At 36.6% G+C, this 18942-nt stretch overlaps 3 protein-coding genes across 3 annotated transcripts; 1 reads left to right on the top strand and 2 right to left on the bottom strand.

The window, feature by feature from the left end:
* The first annotated feature begins 6003 nt into the window (after positions 1-6003).
* Positions 6004-7487, top strand: LOC137731822 (large ribosomal subunit protein eL34). The gene is made up of 4 exons (XM_068471055.1): positions 6004-6138; positions 6331-6410; positions 6899-7008; positions 7122-7487. Exons 1-4 carry the CDS (start codon positions 6060-6062, stop codon positions 7216-7218), a joined length of 366 nt encoding a protein of 121 aa, XP_068327156.1. The 5' UTR covers positions 6004-6059; the 3' UTR covers positions 7219-7487.
* A 2548-nt stretch (positions 7488-10035) lies between these two features.
* Positions 10036-11973, bottom strand: LOC137730776 (putative NAC domain-containing protein 94). Its single transcript, XM_068469736.1, has 3 exons — positions 11784-11973; positions 11099-11421; positions 10036-10917 (listed from the first exon to the last, which is right to left on the bottom strand). Exons 1-3 carry the CDS (start codon positions 11971-11973, stop codon positions 10036-10038), a joined length of 1395 nt encoding a protein of 464 aa, XP_068325837.1.
* Positions 11974-15358: 3385 nt separating this feature from the next.
* LOC137732288 (uncharacterized) lies at positions 15359-18626 on the bottom strand. The gene is made up of 10 exons (XM_068471594.1): positions 18271-18626; positions 18089-18180; positions 17880-17987; positions 17683-17765; positions 17248-17381; positions 17041-17090; positions 16864-16956; positions 16335-16426; positions 16113-16219; positions 15359-15986 (listed from the first exon to the last, which is right to left on the bottom strand). Exons 1-10 carry the CDS (start codon positions 18547-18549, stop codon positions 15945-15947), a joined length of 1080 nt encoding a protein of 359 aa, XP_068327695.1. The 5' UTR covers positions 18550-18626; the 3' UTR covers positions 15359-15944.
* Between the last annotated feature and the right edge of the window lie 316 nt (positions 18627-18942).

Consider the following 18942-nt stretch of genomic DNA (forward strand, 5'->3'; position numbering starts at 1 on the left):
AATGTGCATTTTATTTAATGTCTCCCATTAAATATTTAAATTTATTAATATACAAATTTTAATTCATTTTTTGACCAAAAAAGAGTTTTTTAATTTATTAATTTTATTTAACATTCTTCAAACTTGAAAGACTCAATTAATGTACCTAAAATACTGTTTGGTACGTGGGACGAGACGGAATGCAGTGGGACGAGGCGTTCCGTCCCACGCTTGGTGTGCTAAAAAAAGTAGAACGCGTTGTCCCGCGGAACAAAATTTGGTTACTTTTATGTTCCACCTTCCCCCCTGGAACGACTCATTCCATGCCTGTGGAACAGAAAATTACAATTTTTTTGGACAACAATACCTATATTGTTTTTCATTAATCCCTCTCTTCTACCCTCACTCTCTCTCCTGTAGCCTCCCTCTCTTCTACCCTCCCTCTCTCCGGCAGCCTCATCCTCCTCCACCACAAACCCAGTTGCATCTTCCCCGACCATAATGCTCCCTCCACCACAGACCCACACTCTGGGGAGTTCGCAGCAGTTCCTCTTCATCGAATTTTTTCTGCAAAATTCGGAATTAAAAACGTTAATTAGGAAATAAATAAATAAAAAGTTGGAAAGGATCGATACAGGAGGAGTTGTGGTTGTGATTGCCTTGGCAGCGCCAACAGCTCCGGGCCACCACCAGCTCATGATCTTGGATTTGAAATTCTCTGAGAAATTGTAATGGGGAAGAAGAAGATGAACAGTTCTTCTTCTTCTTTTTATTTTTTATTTTTTAAGTTTTAATTATATAAAAGTAATTTTTTTTATTATTAAATATTTCAAAAAACTGATGATTCACTTTGTTTTATCATTTAATCATACCTTTAAATTGAATATGAACAAGTTAAAAAAATAAAATAAAACTGTCCCGTTCTGTTCTATGCATAAACATTGTACCAAATAACATGCGAAACATGGGCAAGTTAGTCATTTAATCTTTTGGTTACGTGTCGTCATGCACTTACCAAACGCAGAACGGAACGATCGTCCTATTCCGTCCTGCGCGTACCAAACATAAGGTTCCGTTCTGTCCTGCCTCGTCTCGTCCCATCCCGTCTGCGTACCATAAATGTTAGTACCGAAATATATTATACTAAAGTAAAGTATTTAAATGTTAGTACTGAAATGTATGTACCGAAATATATGCACCAAAATGTATTATATTAAATTAATGTACCTAAATGTATGTACCAAAATATATGCACCGAAATGTATTAATTTGAATTAATGTAACTAAATGTTTGTATCGAAATGTATATACCGAAATGTGTATACCTAAATCTATGTACTGAAATGTATTATAATGAATTTAATGTATCTAAATGAAGAAGACAAAATACATCGAAATATATTGTATAACAAAAATTAGTTTATTAAATGTTTACAACAAAATATATTAAGATAAATGAAATGAAAATGAAAATGAAAATGAAATAAAATTAATACATTAAAAATTAGGAAGAAAAAGAGAAATAATTAAAAAATCAAAATATAATTAATAAATAAGGTTATTAATGTATCAATGGACTAAAATTAGATCTTGATCTTACTCATGGTTTTAATGTAAAAGTCATCTTTGCCAAGGATTCAAATGAAGTTTTCTATTCTAAAAATTGGCCTAGGCATTAGACGGTGAAAGACCGATCCGTTTTAGGCCAAAATGTGGAAAAAAATCGGGTAGGGGCTAGGCAGGTTGGCAGTGGCTAAGCGGTTCCATTGTTTTAAAGTTTTTTTTTAATTAAGTTAAAAGGGTTTTCTGGGCAAAGGATATCGTTTGTTAGAAAAAAGGTTTGTTAGGTAACCTACTCCAAAAGAATCCAAGTTGTGAATTACTGAATTTTCGAATTTGGTTTTTTGTTTTGAGTTTTTCTTATTTTTGTTGCATTGGTCTGTGATGATGGCATTGTTATGATGGCTTAAGTTTTAAGTCTTAACTTTCTCAACTAGCGTTTGACGTATTTTAGAACCTTATTTTGTACTACGGTTTAGTAATTTTCTTTTCATTTGTAATGAATAATCTTACATATGAATCTCATGAATAACGAGTATGATATCAGTTCATTTCTCCAATGTTAATGTAAATATACCATTTACGTATCATAATAGAAATTTTGAAAAAAGGAATGTAACTGACATTCATCTTAATTATATTTAAATTACTAAATATAAGGAGATCTTCGACCAAAAAAATATAAAGAGATTAATGACCTTCGGAAAAGGAATTGTTGTTATTTGTTAATCTCGAAATTAAATCAGTTTTAGTTAATGCGTAACTTTGTAATTCAGCACCAAATTTATGAATTTCCAGTACCAAATAAAATACCTCACTTGAGGTTGCACAGCAAAGTCGTTTTCGGTTTCATGTTTATCAAATGTGTATACTTTTCCATATTATATTTTTTTTGGTCGTGTACTTTTTCATAAATTTAGAATTTTGGTCACTATTTTAAACCCACTGTTACTAAATAAATAGTCGGTTAAACCAAAAGTGATCGAACGTTTTTATAGAATATTGTATCGGAACATGTTAATTATATCTTCAATTTTAGGAAATTTAGTTGGTGGGTTTGCTGGACAAAATTAGCAAACTTATTGAAACATATTGCCTTGCATGCTGAATATAGCAATTATCAACCTTCCATTTTAATATGGTGACGTTTTTAAATATAATTAAAGATTAACTTTAATTTAATATTTAATAGAGACATAATTTAATGTTTAATAGAGACAACAATATATATAATTAAAAACTAACTTTAATTTAATATTTAATAGAGACAACAATATATATAGGAAAGTGTTATCGGCACTCCAAAAATTTCATTCTACACTTCTCATAAGTGTATTTTTCTTTCTTAATATAGAAAGTTTTGAAATGTAGAATGAGATTTTTAGAATGCTAATAACTATTCCCTATATATAATTAAAAACTAACTTTAATTTAATATTTAATAGTGACAACAATATTTGTCTATAGGTGTTATGTCTATAGGCGTTATAGCCGGATGGACCGGCTCCAGAACAAGGGGCAATAGCCCCAGCAATTATGTCCAGCCCATGTGGGCGACTGTGCAGGAGAGGGCTCAAGCGAGAGGCCCAGCGAGAATTGCTGGCTTGAGAATCCGAGGTGGGGTGATGCAACGTTAACGTCACCCATGTTTTATTATTTTTTTAGTCAGATGCGTGCATAACACATGCGAGTGAGGGCACGTCCCTAACATGTTTCAGGCACTAGGGCCCACGACATAGGCATGCGTAATGTTACTGTTGGAGGCCACGTGGGAGCTCCACATCCGTTGGATTTAAACGGTTACCTTTTGTGGACCGTTGGATTTCCAATGGTAAAAAAAAAATTCAAACCTTCATTAATTTCAACCGTTGGATTTGAGATCAATGGTCCACGTTTTCGCCTTTATAAATAAATAAAAAAAGAATTAACATTTAAAAAATCTGAAAAGTTACCGTTGTGCCATTTGGCACAATCTGGAGGGTTGGATTTCAAATTTTTTTTAATCCGACGGCACAGATTAATTAAGTTAATATAAAAAAAAATTAATTAATAAAAAAAATCTGAAATTAAAAAAAAAAATTGATTTTACTTTTCTATAAATACCTTCTCATTATCTTCTACCTTATTCCAATCTTTCAACCATATTCCAATCTTTCTTTCAAATACTTTAAACCATATTTTCTCAAAGTTTCAACCACAATTTCATATTTTCTCAAGGTTTCAACCATAATTTCATATTTTCTCAAGGTTTCAACCACAATTTCATATTTTCTCAAACTTTCAACCACAATTTCATATTTTCTCAAGGTTTCAACCATAATTTCATATTTTCTCAAAGTTACAACCATAATTTCATATTTTCTCAAAGTTTCAACCACAATTTCATATTTTCTCAAATACTTTCAATCATATTCCAATCTTTCTCTCAAAGTTTCAATCTAATTGGTTTCCAACAAAATGATTAATGATGCAGGTACGAATTGGACGCTTATTGAAGATGTTACATTGTGTTCTAACTAGGTTGAAGTTACTCATGATCCCATTACGGGTAATGATATGCAGTTGTGAGAAATGTGGAGTCTTATTCATACCAATTATCTTGAGAAAATTGGTGGGAAAAGAACCAAAGAATCGACGTTCAAATGGACTCGTTTCATAAGTGTGTTTAAATGAATAAAAGTAATTTTAGAGAAAATATTTTTTAATTTAAAAATAAACACTTGAAGTGTTTTCTGAAAGAAACATCAGTCATTTTTTTCTTCTAAGAATCACTTCAAGTGTTTTGTTTATAAGATTCACTTGCGTTTTTACTAAGGATCGACTCCTAAAATATTTTCACCGAAAGCGGTTACAATCATTCTAAAAGCACTTTCAAACGAACCCTATACTCGTATTTTGATGAGTACACTTTTGAACTTATAGTTATTGGTTTCAATTCAATTTCAATATCATAAATATTCGAATCATTCCGTTTCCTCCGCCAAATGGATGGTCTTGCCGGCCGTGAACGTCATTATCAAGCAAATAGCATGTCATTATATGCTTAATCATAATAATCACAATCTAGAAACTTTGTCTAACCTACTCACAATGCACACGCAGGTAAAGATGGGACATCAACATTGAAAACTAGACTCGCACCGCACAAAACACACAACTTCGTGTGGTTCAAAAAACATAATTTTAATCCGACGAATACGACTTACATGCTTTTTTAACCACCAACGAGTGAAATCTATCTGAATTCAAATGACGTAAAGCACTATTTATAATTTAATAAAGCTGCCGTATCCGTAACGTGATGCACAAATGGTGCAAAGTCAATTGGAAAAATCGAACCTGCCCATATCAATGTGGCATGGTAGGATGGTGAATGGTGACGTTGACATGGAGGTATTCTTCGTCTCCTAACCTTTCACTCATATGCTTTACGAATTTTAGCTTAAGACGGAAGGAAGAAATGTGCACCACGAGTGATCAATCACCCGATGTTGGCCATTGGAAATTGGAATATTAGAGAAGACAAAGCTAACTTTGTATTTTCCTTGCATGTTCATATGCTTAAGAGGAAAATGGAAGGGTCGGTCTAGGTCTTTGTTGCTTTGTAGAAAGCCAAAAGGGGTTGCATTTGGTCAAGCACAGGAGAAAATTAGGTCATTTCACTCGTTTGATGACTAATCAAGTAGTGGGAATATACATATAGGGTTATAATATAGTTGGCGATATCTATGAATCTCTCTTAATGTATAGGATAGCATATGCTACCAATTTTCTTTCTAAAAAGGAGAACAGTTGATGACTTCGCCACGACAACCCATTTTTTTGGAGCTAGAAAGACTCATAGAGATATTTCAGTTTTCGATGATCATAGTCATGTGATCCACGAGCGCCATGAACCGAATCCTGAACATGCCGTGTGAAATACAGGTCTGAAATTCGTTCTCAACCACTGAATCATCTCTTGATGGTTAGACATTACACGCTACTTGACTATTAGGAGATCGCATGCAAAATACTACATGTTATATTTTTGTATAATAAAAAATTGTCGTTCATAAAATTGAAGCTCAAGAGCTTCTCTTGAAAAATCAAGACCATATGCCTTAGACAAAATGGTACCTTGCGGTGCAACTTCTTGTTATAATGATTTCGATATAAATGATATTTTACGAAGAAAGAGATTCAAACTTAATTCAAAGGGGATAAACACTATTATAATCAACTTAACTTAAGATTAGGTTGATGGTTAGGCAACATCTGCACAAGATGGCTACTTGATCCAAAACAATGTCCGGGAGAGTTTAGTGGGCCTAACCAGCCCAATAACTTACGAAAGTGGGCCTAACCAGCAGTCCAGTTTGATTGAAACGACACCGTATCAAATTGTTGGTGGCAGTGAAGTAAAGATCTAATTACAACCCTCCGATCATAAGCAAATCCATTAAATTATTGTTCCATATAAAAGCCTTCATCTTCGACAAAACCCTAGATTTAGGGACAGCTGAAACTCGATAGCAAAAATGGTGCAGCGTCTCACGTATCGCGCCCGGCACAGCTACGCCACCAAATCCAACCAGCACAGGATCGTTAAAACCCCTGGTAAACTAAATATTATTGCTTTCAAACCCTAAGTCTTGTTTGATTCGTTTCTGGGTCAAATTTGTGTTTTTTTGGCATATGAAATGTTGGATTAAGGTGGTATTTTGGGATTAAGATGGTATTTTGATTTTTGTTTAATTTGTGTTAATTGAAGTGTTGGCGCTGTTATTGATGGTTGTTTTGGGTGAACAGGAGGGAAGCTAGTGTACCAGACCACTAAGAAGAGGGCCAGTGGGCCCAAGTGCCCTGTTACCGGCAAGAGAATTCAAGGGGTATATATTTTTGCCTTATTTCAATTCGAAATGTTGTCTTTGTTTTCACATTTTATGTTACTTTAATGGGATTTCATATGTAAGTTTCGTATTCGTAGTATTTTCATGGGTTCCCAGTGTTTTGCATTTGCAAATGAGTGAAAGTTTACTTCTATTACTTTACGATATAGCACAACCAAAATGCCAGTTCATTGATAGGTTATGCATTAGAGTTGGAGCAGCTGTCTATGAAACTGTTGTTGATCTACCCTCGTGTAATTGGATTCATTTAATTTGTGCTAGAATTATCATGCTCGATTCACCATTCCGTATGGAGATCGAACGGTTCAAGTTCTTGTGAATTTAACCTTTTCTCGAAGTAAAAAATACACTTGGAACTTATACATTCTTCCCTCAATACAATATTGTGTATAGTCATAGTAATGATTGCGTAGTCCAGTTACTTAAGTTTCATCTGAGTGGCGATACATTGCTGTCTTTGTTTGTAGATCCCTCACTTGAGGCCTACTGAGTATAAGAGGTCCAGATTATCTAGGAATCGCAGGACTGTTAACCGTGCTTATGGAGGTGTGTTGTCTGGAGGTGCCGTCAAGGAAAGGTTTGTAGATTTCATTACAACATTTTTGGCTTATGGAGGTGTGTTTTCTGTCTTCTTTTCATGTTGTGTTGCATCAATGGGGTTTAGACAACTTGCTTTCTATTGGTTTGCAGGATCATCAGGGCCTTTCTGGTGGAGGAACAAAAGATCGTGAAAAAGGTGTTGAAGATTCAAAAGACGAAGGAAAAGCAAGCTGCAAAGACCAAGTGAAATCAACCGAATTTTAAGTAGTTTCTACAGACTACGCTGATTTTGGCTTATGGTCCGGGAAGTAATTCAAGGTGTTCCAATTTGTACTTTCACATTTTGTTGTGGATGGTTTAAGTTATGATGTTGAGTGCTTCATTTTGTTCGGAAATCCATCCCACCATGGAATTTCCTGTTTTGTATTGGTAACATGTACGTTTTTGAATTATTTGTGTAGTGTCAGATTTACTAGCTTCATTTGCGATTTTAGTTATATGTGGATTACTTCATAACCCTTTCCTTTTTTTGATTGCTTGTCACGGCTTTTGCATGTTTCTGCTTGTGAACGGCGTGAACTATACATGTTTCTTGTCAGTTTTTATCTCCGTCTTCCTCAATCACACAAGGTCATGCTGAGAAAAGCTTCAGCCTGGCGATTAATTTGTTGTGAGGCGGGATAGTCTCCTTGATCAGAGGATGGTCTTTGAGGTCATTCACCCATGAAAATAATGCCAGGTTCTTTTCGGGAGCTTCTCCTTTATCAGAGGATGGTCTTTGAGGCCATTCTCCCTGGTCAATTCACTCAAGTCTTAAATGGCCTTCTCTGTCTTTTCCTTTGGATCTCATGACAGCATATGTTCTATGTTTCTTGAAGAACCCATGTTTTCTGAACGCGTCCTTTCTTCTTAAAGAAACGAGGTTTTCTTAACGCGTTCTATCTTTCTTAAGATGGGACGTCCTGCACAAGCCCGACTAATTGAAGTGATTAGGAATGAGTACGAGAGATCGTGATCATGCAGAAAAAAAGAAAGAGCAACAGAGAGAGCAGCATGTTGGAAGTTTTCATTTTGCTCCTGATCTCATCACTCTACTCAAAAGGATGTCGAGTGACTCGGTGATCGGGTTGCGTTGATGAATAAGATCAGGAACCTTTCTGTGGACATGATTGTAGGATAGCAGCAGCTGAGTCTTGTTCCCTCTCTCTCTTGCAAGTTTGCAACTTGGAGGGGTTTGAGAAAATTTTGGTCTTTTTTATGTTATATATGATACAATTGGATGAAAAAAGTGGGTTCCACCTTCATGCTACGAGTATTGAATGATATGCATTCACAGGACTACAATTAAAGTATTAATCCAAACCAATCTAGGTCATCCGGTGATTGTAACATCTAATGCTAAGTAGCAGGAGGAAGAATTTTCCGAAAAAAAGCTTGGTAAAATTCTCTTGGATTATCATAAAAACGAATGAACAAAAAAGAAGTTGGGTTTAGATATCTTGGGTTGAAAGTATTGAGCTTAGACTGGTATCTTAATGGGCCTATCTCAGCTTCACATATTGCTTTCTCCAGTCTAACGATTCCTATGGATAATTTCGGCTATTTCCACCAGTGTGGTGGCTTTTCTGGATGCTACGCAGGTTTCCTCCAGTCGACGGGGGCAACAACTCTCTCATCTAGAGGGTCAGGTTAGGTGGTTGCCGCCAAATCTTCCCTTTGTTAAACTAAATGTTGATGCAAGTTGGGATGTTGCTACGGGCACTGGATATGTAGGGGCAGTGGCGCGGGATTTTTTGGGGAATTTTCTTGCAGCTCGTAGAACAAAGCTTCGTGCGACTTGCGTGGCTACTGCGGAAGCGTTGGCGGTGCAGGGTGGGTGTGAGCTAGGTATCTCTTTGGGTCTTACTCATGTGGTAGTTGAATCGGATTCTCATGCAACTATATCCTGTTTGAAGGGCTCAATCTCTGAGGGCAAGTGGGAGGCTTTGCCTAGTTTAGCAAAGTGTGTGAAGCTTGGGGAAGCCTTTCATGTCTGTCGCTAGTCTTGGATCTCAAGATTAGCCAATTTGGCGGCCGACCATATGGCGTTGCGCAGATGTGTGGACATGTGTGATGTGTCTTGGGTTGATCGGCCCCCATCTTCACTTGTGCATGTTTTAAATAAGGATGGTTTACCTTGTCCGCCTTAATTTTGTGTGGGAGGTGCAAGGGGGGACACTTTGAGCCTTGCTTTGAGTGTCGGGTCTTCTAACCCCTGTACTTCCTGTTTGTTCTTGGTTGATTGCCGGTGTTTTGGCTTTCGTTGTTCTTTTGGGGCCTCTTGTGCCTGGTTAATCTAGTTTTGTTTGCCAAAAAAAAAGAAAAAAAAGAAAAGGTAATGATGAAAGAGCAGTAAAAACATATGGTTTTTTTCTTCGTGGGTGAAGAATAAATTAGAATCAAACTCGCCAGTCGCGTAATTCAAACTTAAGATCTCTTATTTACAAGTAAAAAAAAAAAAATCACTACAACGTAGTACTAAGTGGCAAAACCGAAGCTTTGCCATTAATATATTTACTCTAAGCAAGTGATATTCTCACGGTCTCACCTGCTTGTGATCATTGCAAACCCTATATATCATGCTTGAAGCATGAAGGATTCGATCCAATGCTTAGTATAATATAAAGCATTTATCCAACATGCATCCACATTTTTGTTTTGAACACAAAAATAAAACATGTTGATTAATGTATTTTAGGTCTCCCGAATCCGAGGACTTGACTTAGTTAATTTGATATTTCTTGTCACAAAGTTTGTGAATGCGTGCGTGCCCTTGTCATACATGTGTTTGTGAGTGAGCATTAATATTGAGTTATTGACGATCTGCAATTTGATAGAGGACCTCAAACATTTCAAACCTAATCAGCATTCGATTTCCTTAATCATACGATTTGGAGTTTAATTAGCGAAAAGAATTCTACAAACACGAACTTAATTAACCGATGAGCTATAGCCTATAGCTAGCAAAAACTAAAAAGCTAAGAAACATTAGTGATGAAGCAATGTTTCTAATTATGTGACAAGTTTAAGTGTAGCATCTGGTTGTGGACATTTCACTCGGACATGGAGAAGACTCCCACGTCAAACTCGACTTCCATGCATCCCCTCCTCCTACATTCATAGGCAAAGGCAAACTACTCATCAATGGAAACCCAATATTTGATCTCCCACTAGTCTCCCACTGTTGATCGTCTCTTTCTTCTGTCACGTTCGAGTTCACATTTTGAATGTTCTTAATCAACCCAGTTATACTGTCATGGCCATTGCCAAGGTTATTGTTATTTCCTTGCATGACCTCATGATGATGTGGCAATGCCATCGATGAAAAGCCTCGATTAGTAGTACTAAAGTCAAAATTAGTACTTTCTGCAGAGGCGCCCTTGACGTTGTTGCTGCAATTGTAATCTCCGAGCATCGAGGATGACATGTTTAACAACAAGGAGGACAGATCCACCGTGCATTTTGCCGCTGGTCCGGATGAAGTTTCTTGAGCTGTTGAAAATGTGAAGCTAGGGTTAGAAAAGTAGTCTGACGATCCATTGGAAAAATTGGAGGAAATGGGAAGGTGCTGATAGGGTAGTTTGACATTGCAACCCATCATCAAGGGGTTTATGGGTTTGTAGGAGTTGGAATAAATATCTAGAGGGAATATATTGCTTGTTGTGGATGACATTTGTATGTCATTGTTGTTGGGGAAGTTGGTTTTCGATGTCAGTATTGACATGCTCTCTGAACTAAACTCATGATGATGATGAGTAGCATTGTGTGCACCTTTGGAGCCTAGCATATGATCACCAAATGTGTTTGTTTCAGGCAAGGCAGACACCCAAGAGTGATGAGAAAGGGCTCTTTGGTGAGCATTACTTGAATTTGTTTTCTTGAATATCCTGCATATTGCCCATGAATCCTGCAACAATTGTACATTTTAATTAGTATAGCTGTAATACGTGTGTGTGTGTGTGTAAGCATTGTTTTTGTCAACTAGCCTAACATGTGACAAATTGACAGTCTAACAACATAACAATTAGATATTTACTAAAAATCATGCATTATATGCACATGTAGGAAAATAGTTTTTCTTAACATACATTTGCAGGAATGGTTTTGTCCATGAACGAAGATGATCTCTTTGGTGGGAGTGAATCTGTGAGAGAAGGTAAGCGAAACTCATGCATCATCCAGTCAGTTTTCACCCCTTTGGCAGCTCTACCTTTGTAGAAAACAAGTGACTTCTTCAACCCAATGCACTTGGAGGAACTACACGCACCTTCGGATGAGTAGATGGGCCGGTCGGTTCCCGTAGCTTTCCAGAAACCGGCTCCGGTAACCCGGTTTGGCCTTGTGCTGTTCCTATATTTTCTATCCCTTGGACAGTAGAAATACCATTCCTTCTCCCCAGAAGCTGCCAACTCTACACAAATCATCCAAAAAATTAATTAAAGACTTATAGCTAAGCTGTTCAAAATATATGCAACTAAAGCCCTTGTATATTCTGAACAATTTATGAAGTGAAACCCTAACCTTCAAACACAGAATACACACACACACACACACACACACACACACATATAATATAGAGATCTTAGGCTCAAAACTTCAATGTAATAGTAGTAATTAAAAACATACTTAGTCGGCATATATCAAAGAACACATAAGAGAGAAAAAGCTACTATATATATTTGAATAAAAGAAACTCAGAGATCGATATATTACTCAGAAATGGAAGTTTTTTAGTCATGCATGAATATGTAAGATTAAGTTTTGAAAAATTACTTGGAAGATCCCAGGGGTCAAATTTATAGATGTCAAGTTGCTTGATGAGCTCGATAGAGAGAGGCCTCTGCTGAATCTTCCTCTTGAGATAAAACCCTACCAGCTCCTCATCAGTTGGATGAAAACGAAACCCTGGAAGCATCACTTCATCCGTTTTTTCTCCCCCGATATTATCACTTCTCTCATCCATTTTTTCTAAAAAACCCTAAAGTACTGGTAGATGTATATCCTGGTTCTCCGTAACTCTTTAAAGGAACAAGATAAGTGAAAACCTTAATCACTACCCAACAGTGAGAAACTGAAGAAATTAATGTTAATATTAATCACAGTACTCTCTTTTAACACCTGAAACTGCAGTAAGGAGCAAACCCTAGCTAGCTGGAGTTAGAAAACATAAGCACACAGAACGAGAACGAAGAAGAAGTGAAGAGGTGGAGTGAAAGCAACAAGTTTAAGATGGTGGTGAGGATTTGGACTTAATTTGTAGGGAAAATATATGCTTCCTGAGAAGGGGTCAGCCTCCGAAGGATCAGCCGCCTTTTCTGGTGACTTAATATATATGAGTGTGTGTGTTTTGCGAGGATCACGTTGGCTACTACACAGAGTCACAATAGTACAGATTGAAATTAAATTATAAGGGAGCTCTTAAATATTGAAATAAAAAATCAAGTTAAGATTACAGCTACCAAGAAAAAATTAAAGCTGAAGTCAAGAAAATAGATTTCCACAAGAAGAGATTTCTCAATTGGACCTTAATGAACCCAATTTGGGGTTTTGTATTACTCCAAGTAGTGGAATCTCAAGGAAACCCACCATCTATCACCACCAGCTTAGGGATTATGAATCCATTTTTTATTAATTATTTCTCAACTATATACATTTTGTAATGCAAAAAATTTCTTCATTAATTCTTCTAAATTATGTGAATGAGAATTCGTACTTGAGTGCAGACGTAGAGCACATTGTTTTAAAGAACTTGATTAACCCTGATCATCATCTAAACTATTAGAAGATCTAAACTATTAGAAGAATGATTCGAACTTGCGAGAGCAAACTTCTAAGCAAGTGCTAGTGTTTCTTCACTAATTCATCTACAAATATTGTTTATAGTCATTAACTAAGTTTTGGTGTATCCACTACAAATCAGGACAAAGCATACTTCCAAGCAAGTACCAGTATTTAAATTTGAGATGTTTGAATTGGTGTTTGGAAACGTGGACGGGGGCCAACTTCCAAGACAAAGCTCAAACAATATCAATATTTTACCATTTGGATTCCTATGAGAGGACTTATTAGATCCGATTATTATACGTGATATTAGTTTCTCAAAATCCGAAATCCCGTTTCTATTCCATTCCCAGAGCTTCTATTCCACTGACTTTGTCAGGTTGAAGAGGTTTAAGAATTTGTCATTACCTCACTCATCTGCAGGTTAATCAGCTGGCTATTACCCTCCAAATCTAGCTAATATGGACCACCTGCCCACCCTGAATAGAATACAAGTTACGTTTTACATGTAGATATGCTGAAATTATGTGTTTGACCTTTCAGGGAATCCACCTATCTTTTAGAAACTCAGAGTCAGAGGCTTAATTAAGTTAATTAATTAGTATTCACTCATCTTATCTGGAAATTTCAAGTTAATTATATAATTTTTACAGGCAGTAGGAAAAGCTAATCCTCAATGATTTTGTTGATGGTTAATATATACAACTGTGCGCCCGTGTTACTCTCTATTTTTTATTTTCCAAATTTCGGTGCAGTAATGCTTGTGGAGGTTTTTGTCACTATGTAGCATGATTATAATTTATACATGATGAAAAATACTTGGTTTTAGGGTTAAACGTTTGTTATTTTCGATGATTTATGATGCCAATTGAACCCAAGATTTTATGGACTTTAAATGTAACACAAAGCTAACAAAATACTGGACGACTGGCTAAACATTTTTTTGTTATTTTTTATTACTGTATATGATGAAAGACTGAAAAAAAATATATATGTGTCACATTCAAGTCATGTTATTAGTGTAACCCGCCAACTTGTTTATTATATTTGTGTGTTTTATCATTTTCACAATGTCTTTTTTTTTTATATTTAATTTAGCAACTGATGCTGATGCAAACCCAAGAACTTCATCAACAAAGTCGAAACTAAGTGTCACTAAACCAAAATACATATCTCAAAATTTAAACTTATCTAATCTTAAAATTTAAACTCATCTAACGGTGATAAATATGACAGTGAGTATCACCATCACTTGAGAGTATTGAGCAAAAATATTATTAACTTGCAAAGTATTTCATATAAATCGTACCTTATGATTGCTTGTTGTGTCATAAATCGGTGGGGAAAGAGGGCTATGGGGTTTTTAGGTACATCCAAGTCTTTTAAGATGAGTTAAAGTTTCTCTGATTTTGTAGACTTTGGAAAAACCAAGTATGGGATTCCTCAATTCCTTGCCTTTTGTAAAACCAAAAAGGTTTCAACTTTCAACAACAATGAAAAGTTAAATTACAGTTTGAAATCCTCTCTCCATTTTGTTGATTAAACTAATTGATTGGTTTCAAAGTCCAAATTGTCATACAGCACTTGAGTTTGCTTACAAACAAGGTCTACTGTGCTGTGCTGGTTGGATAGCAACTGAAGAACTTTTCAGTGTGCTAGGAGTACGGCCGAATATATTAAGTGTGTTGTGTTTACACTTGGTATATTAAACCGTGTTCCTGATACATTGAAAAAAATCTCTCAACAACTGGCAACTAGCTAGCAAGTACTGTAGTAATTAAGTATTTAATGGTGAAAAAATAGGGTTTTCACTGAGTCAAATGCCAAACTTGAGGACTCGAAAGTCAGTGAAACTCCCCAAATTTCTTACCCTCGGTTGGAACCCTTTTTGTCTGTTGATTGGCATAGAATTTACTTCCCCAAGCGTGCAACCAAAGGTTTTTAAAAAGGGTCAAACTCTTCAAGCTCAAGCATCTATACATAATTGACCTCTTTCTACGTGAAACATTATTAACCCTTCGATTTCACTCATTCATTAACTCAACCATGTAAATTTGCAAAGGGCCACCGGCCACCCGCACTCACTTGCGACAATTTGCTGCCTAATATTCCCAAAAAATGACTCACAATGAAACTTATAGCTGAAATGGCTAAAGAGTTTAATCCTTACTCTCGATATTTTGTGTTTGAATCCTCCTCGTTTAATATCATTTGTACAAAAATTTGTGTATCTCATAATTACAATACTTAAATTCTAATCTTTGCCTAAATTCCGTTAACTCGTGTCACTTTGTAAACTGGTGAAGGTGAATCGACCCTCTTACTTCGTTAAGAGGAAATAAGTAGTTAAACCATAATTCATGACGAAGCATCTTACATTCCGTTTGGAATTGATATGATACTCTACTTAAACTAATATAAACGGATAGGAAAGAGATTCAAATTCGAATATATAGGATGAACACATCTACTCTAGCTAATGTGCCCGTGACTCTTTGCACAACCTTTTTCTATCGAGTAATGTTATGCCACCTAACAAGTAAGAAACACGGGCCAATAACATCTTGGAATAAAACAATACTGCTTATATCATAATATTTTCTTTATGTTCTCTCTTGTTTGTACTTCTTCCTTGGAACTTATTCAACAACCAAACCAAAAAAGAGAACTTAGTCAAACAAAGAGAGAGGATCCTCGCCGGATCCTCTTTGTGAGGATCTCGGAAATCCTTCAATCACATCCGTTCGTACATCGTGCGATCAGTTTTCATCAGGTACTGTTTATATTCAATTTTAAATTAAAAAAATTACAATGATTTCTGACCGCACGATATATGATGAACGAATATGATTTGAAGATCCCTAGGATCCCCACTCTCAAACAAAAGTAACTATACGGTACGGGAAAGCGATGCCACAATACATTGTTTGCACGTTCTGTGTCTCCACTGTTAGTGTCGAAAGTAGGTTTAATGCCTCTAATACATATTAACTTATGCCTATTGATATGAAACAACCACCAAAAGATTAGAGATCCTGATTTTTGGCTACTTTTAAGCACGCCTTGCAGGCCGTCTTGTAATTTTATGCACCCGTTGCAGCAATGCTCTGTGTCGATTACCATCAACGTAAAAGATACTCAACTACTATCCTATCAGGTTGTCTGCAACAGTTCCTTGATATCGTACCCTTGTAGCTGTCGCATAAACAAGAAGAAAGATTGGTTTTAGCAATGAGAGAGTACTCGATGCTTGCTCTTCAGCTTTGGGATTCAGAGTACTCAATTATAATCATAACTTAGATACTCAGAAATCATGTTTACCTGAAGGAAGGTCAGAAGCAAGATCACTCCTGAGTTCCAGAGAGCATGTATTGTGATGGGGGTTACAAGGTTGCGAGTTTGAGCATATGACAATCCCAGAGCAGTGCCTATACAGACCATAAGTAGATGAGATAAAATGTGTTCGGCGAAACCTAAAGCACAATTAATGTGCGTTGGAGGTGATGCACGATTTTGATTTGATTTCTTTGGTAGACGTGTTACCTAGCACAAAAAGCTGGGGAAACTCCCCCGGAGTGAGATGTGCAAGTGCAAATACAGCTGCACTTATTACAATAGCCACTGGTGTAGGTACCCTGCAAAACAAATTTGCAACGGTAACAAGATACTCAGGAACGAACAGCAACTATACTAAAACAAGGGAAACCAAAACATTTTAAAACAATGCTCAGCCAACTCCCCGACACCTTATGTAAAAAATTTGTATGATTCTACCATTCTCCTACATAAGTGCCTCAAAAGCAGTTTCTTCTACCATATATTTCTTAGCCTCTACACTTATTCCGGCTTGACTCTTGTTAGTAGAAATATCCAATTCTGGTTGATTAATTCAGAAAAGCAGTTTTAGGAGTGAACCAAATAACATTGTCTGGATCGCAGCTTCCTAGTTAAACAATTGTAGGCAAGCTTAGGGGAAGAACCGTGCACGTTTAGAGAAACTTAGATAGGAATAATAAATAATTTTAGGCATATTATGCAACTCCATTAAACAGAGAAAAAAAGGGAAACATACCACTTGGTCATGGATACCATAAAAAACCCGCGAAACACAGTTTCTTCAAGAATTGGCGCCAAAACTCCAGTGATGCCTAGCAAGCAAGCAGTGCTGCAACCGACATCAACAACAGCTTAATCAACTTGCTTAATCCTCAAGTTCCAGTAGTGAAAAAGAAAAGACCTTATTTAGTACCTAATACCGGATGATCCAATCAGTGGAAGCAAGCTAACTAGAGCGTCCTTCTGAAATCATGTTAAAATGAACAAAAAATATAATAAAAAAACACAATCCCTTACACGGTGAGATTGATAGACAATCTCCGTATTAACTTAATCCCGGTGTCCATTGCATCCTATAATGAGATAAAGAGATAATAAGATAAATTTGAACAATTCAAACCTCTCGTTCTGGGCTCTCCCCCCTCAACAAGGACAATGCAGCCCCTGTCACTGCAATAGCAGCTATGGCACCAACAATACCAATCCCTGCCCACAATAGCCATCCCTTCTGTAGATTGAAAGGTTCCCTTAAATCTGAAAAGCAAGAGCTAATTAACTCAATTGGCCACCATCAAGATATAGGCTAGAATCTGGCAATGATGAGCTTATAAATCTAAATTTCACAATTATATGTTAATGGAAGAAATACAGATTACCATTCACTGCAATTCAACAAATCACACATTCGAGATATGAGCTACAACAAGAGTTATCTCATTGAGACAATTACCAACAAAAAGGAACTTTACATCATCCAACGAAAAGAAACTTTACGAGTGTGTTTGTGTTTGTGTTTTCGTTCTAGGGTAAAGAAATAAGTTGGAAAAATCAGTACCGTAGCGATAAACATCTTCAGGCAGTGGTTGGTAAGTGCTGGCAACAGCATATAGAACAGCAAGTACAGCTGCAGTTGTAAAACTAGCGAAACAAAAACCAAACCAATTAGACCATGTCGAAATTCGCTAAGCACGGTTAAAAAAAAAACTGCAAAACAGCTCCTACAAGTAGAATTACAATGTGATTACGCATTACCCTTGATCAAGAAACAGTATCTCTGCCTTTTCATCCAAACTCAATTCCGGAATTCGAATTCCTAAATACGGTATAGCTGCTGCCTCTACCAGTCCTGTCAAAACAAAACTGCCTGGGACAAAAATTAATCTTTCTTATTATATATAATCCAGTATTGAATTAAGCACAATTATCTTAACATTAATAAGTAAATTAAACACTAAACCCACCTCAGTCCACAAGCAAGCGATGTTAACGACGCCGTTTGCCATTCCCAGGGCACATCCCACCGCTTCAAAATCCGCCACTTCGACTCATTTTCCTGATAATTTCACCAAAATATGATTACTTTAAAAGTTAAACACACTGTTTTTTAAGCCGGGTTCTTTCGGTTAAAGCTGAAAGCGAGTACCTTTTCTTGGAAATCGCCTTTGGGCTTTCCTCCGCCGCTGAAAAAGCAAATGCACGGCGGATTTCTGACTTTTCTGAGCCTTGAAAGCTGGGTTAGTCGGCGCGGCGAGAAGGTGGCGGTGAAGCTTCTGCGGCCGTCGAGAAAAATGGAGGGAATTTGGGTTCTGGAAGAAGTTAGATTGGTTGAGTCTGAGAAGCTGGAGAAAGAAGATTGAGCTGCAGATGTGAACAGCGTGTACACCATTGCTGGTTTTGATATTGTATTCGAACTTTTGAGCATGCAGAATTGCTGAGCAGCGAGACTTACGACCGTTGCGCAGAGCCCAGAGGGATAAGGCTGGCCTGAGGTTTCCGTAATATTACTTGTTACCCTGTGATATTTCTAAATTTACAAGGAGCTCCCTATATGAACTATGAAGTGTGAGCAAATTGCTTTGGGCGTTTGGCTGCACTATTGATGGACTCCTCCATCGTGGGCTTTAGGATAAAGCCGACATGCAAACATCACGTCGGTGATCTTATTTAGAAGACATATTTTCTCTTGCTTGCTTTGGCATTATTTTCTTCAGAGTAAATTGTAGCAATAATTCTTTAACTTTAATCAAATTGAAGTAATAATCTCTTAGCTAAAAATTCATTACTATTGGTCGATCAACTCATCAAAACATGTAGC

The sequence above is a fragment of the Pyrus communis genome, chromosome 4 (genome assembly GCF_963583255.1).
Source record: "Pyrus communis chromosome 4, drPyrComm1.1, whole genome shotgun sequence".
NCBI lineage: Eukaryota > Viridiplantae > Streptophyta > Magnoliopsida > Rosales > Rosaceae > Pyrus > Pyrus communis.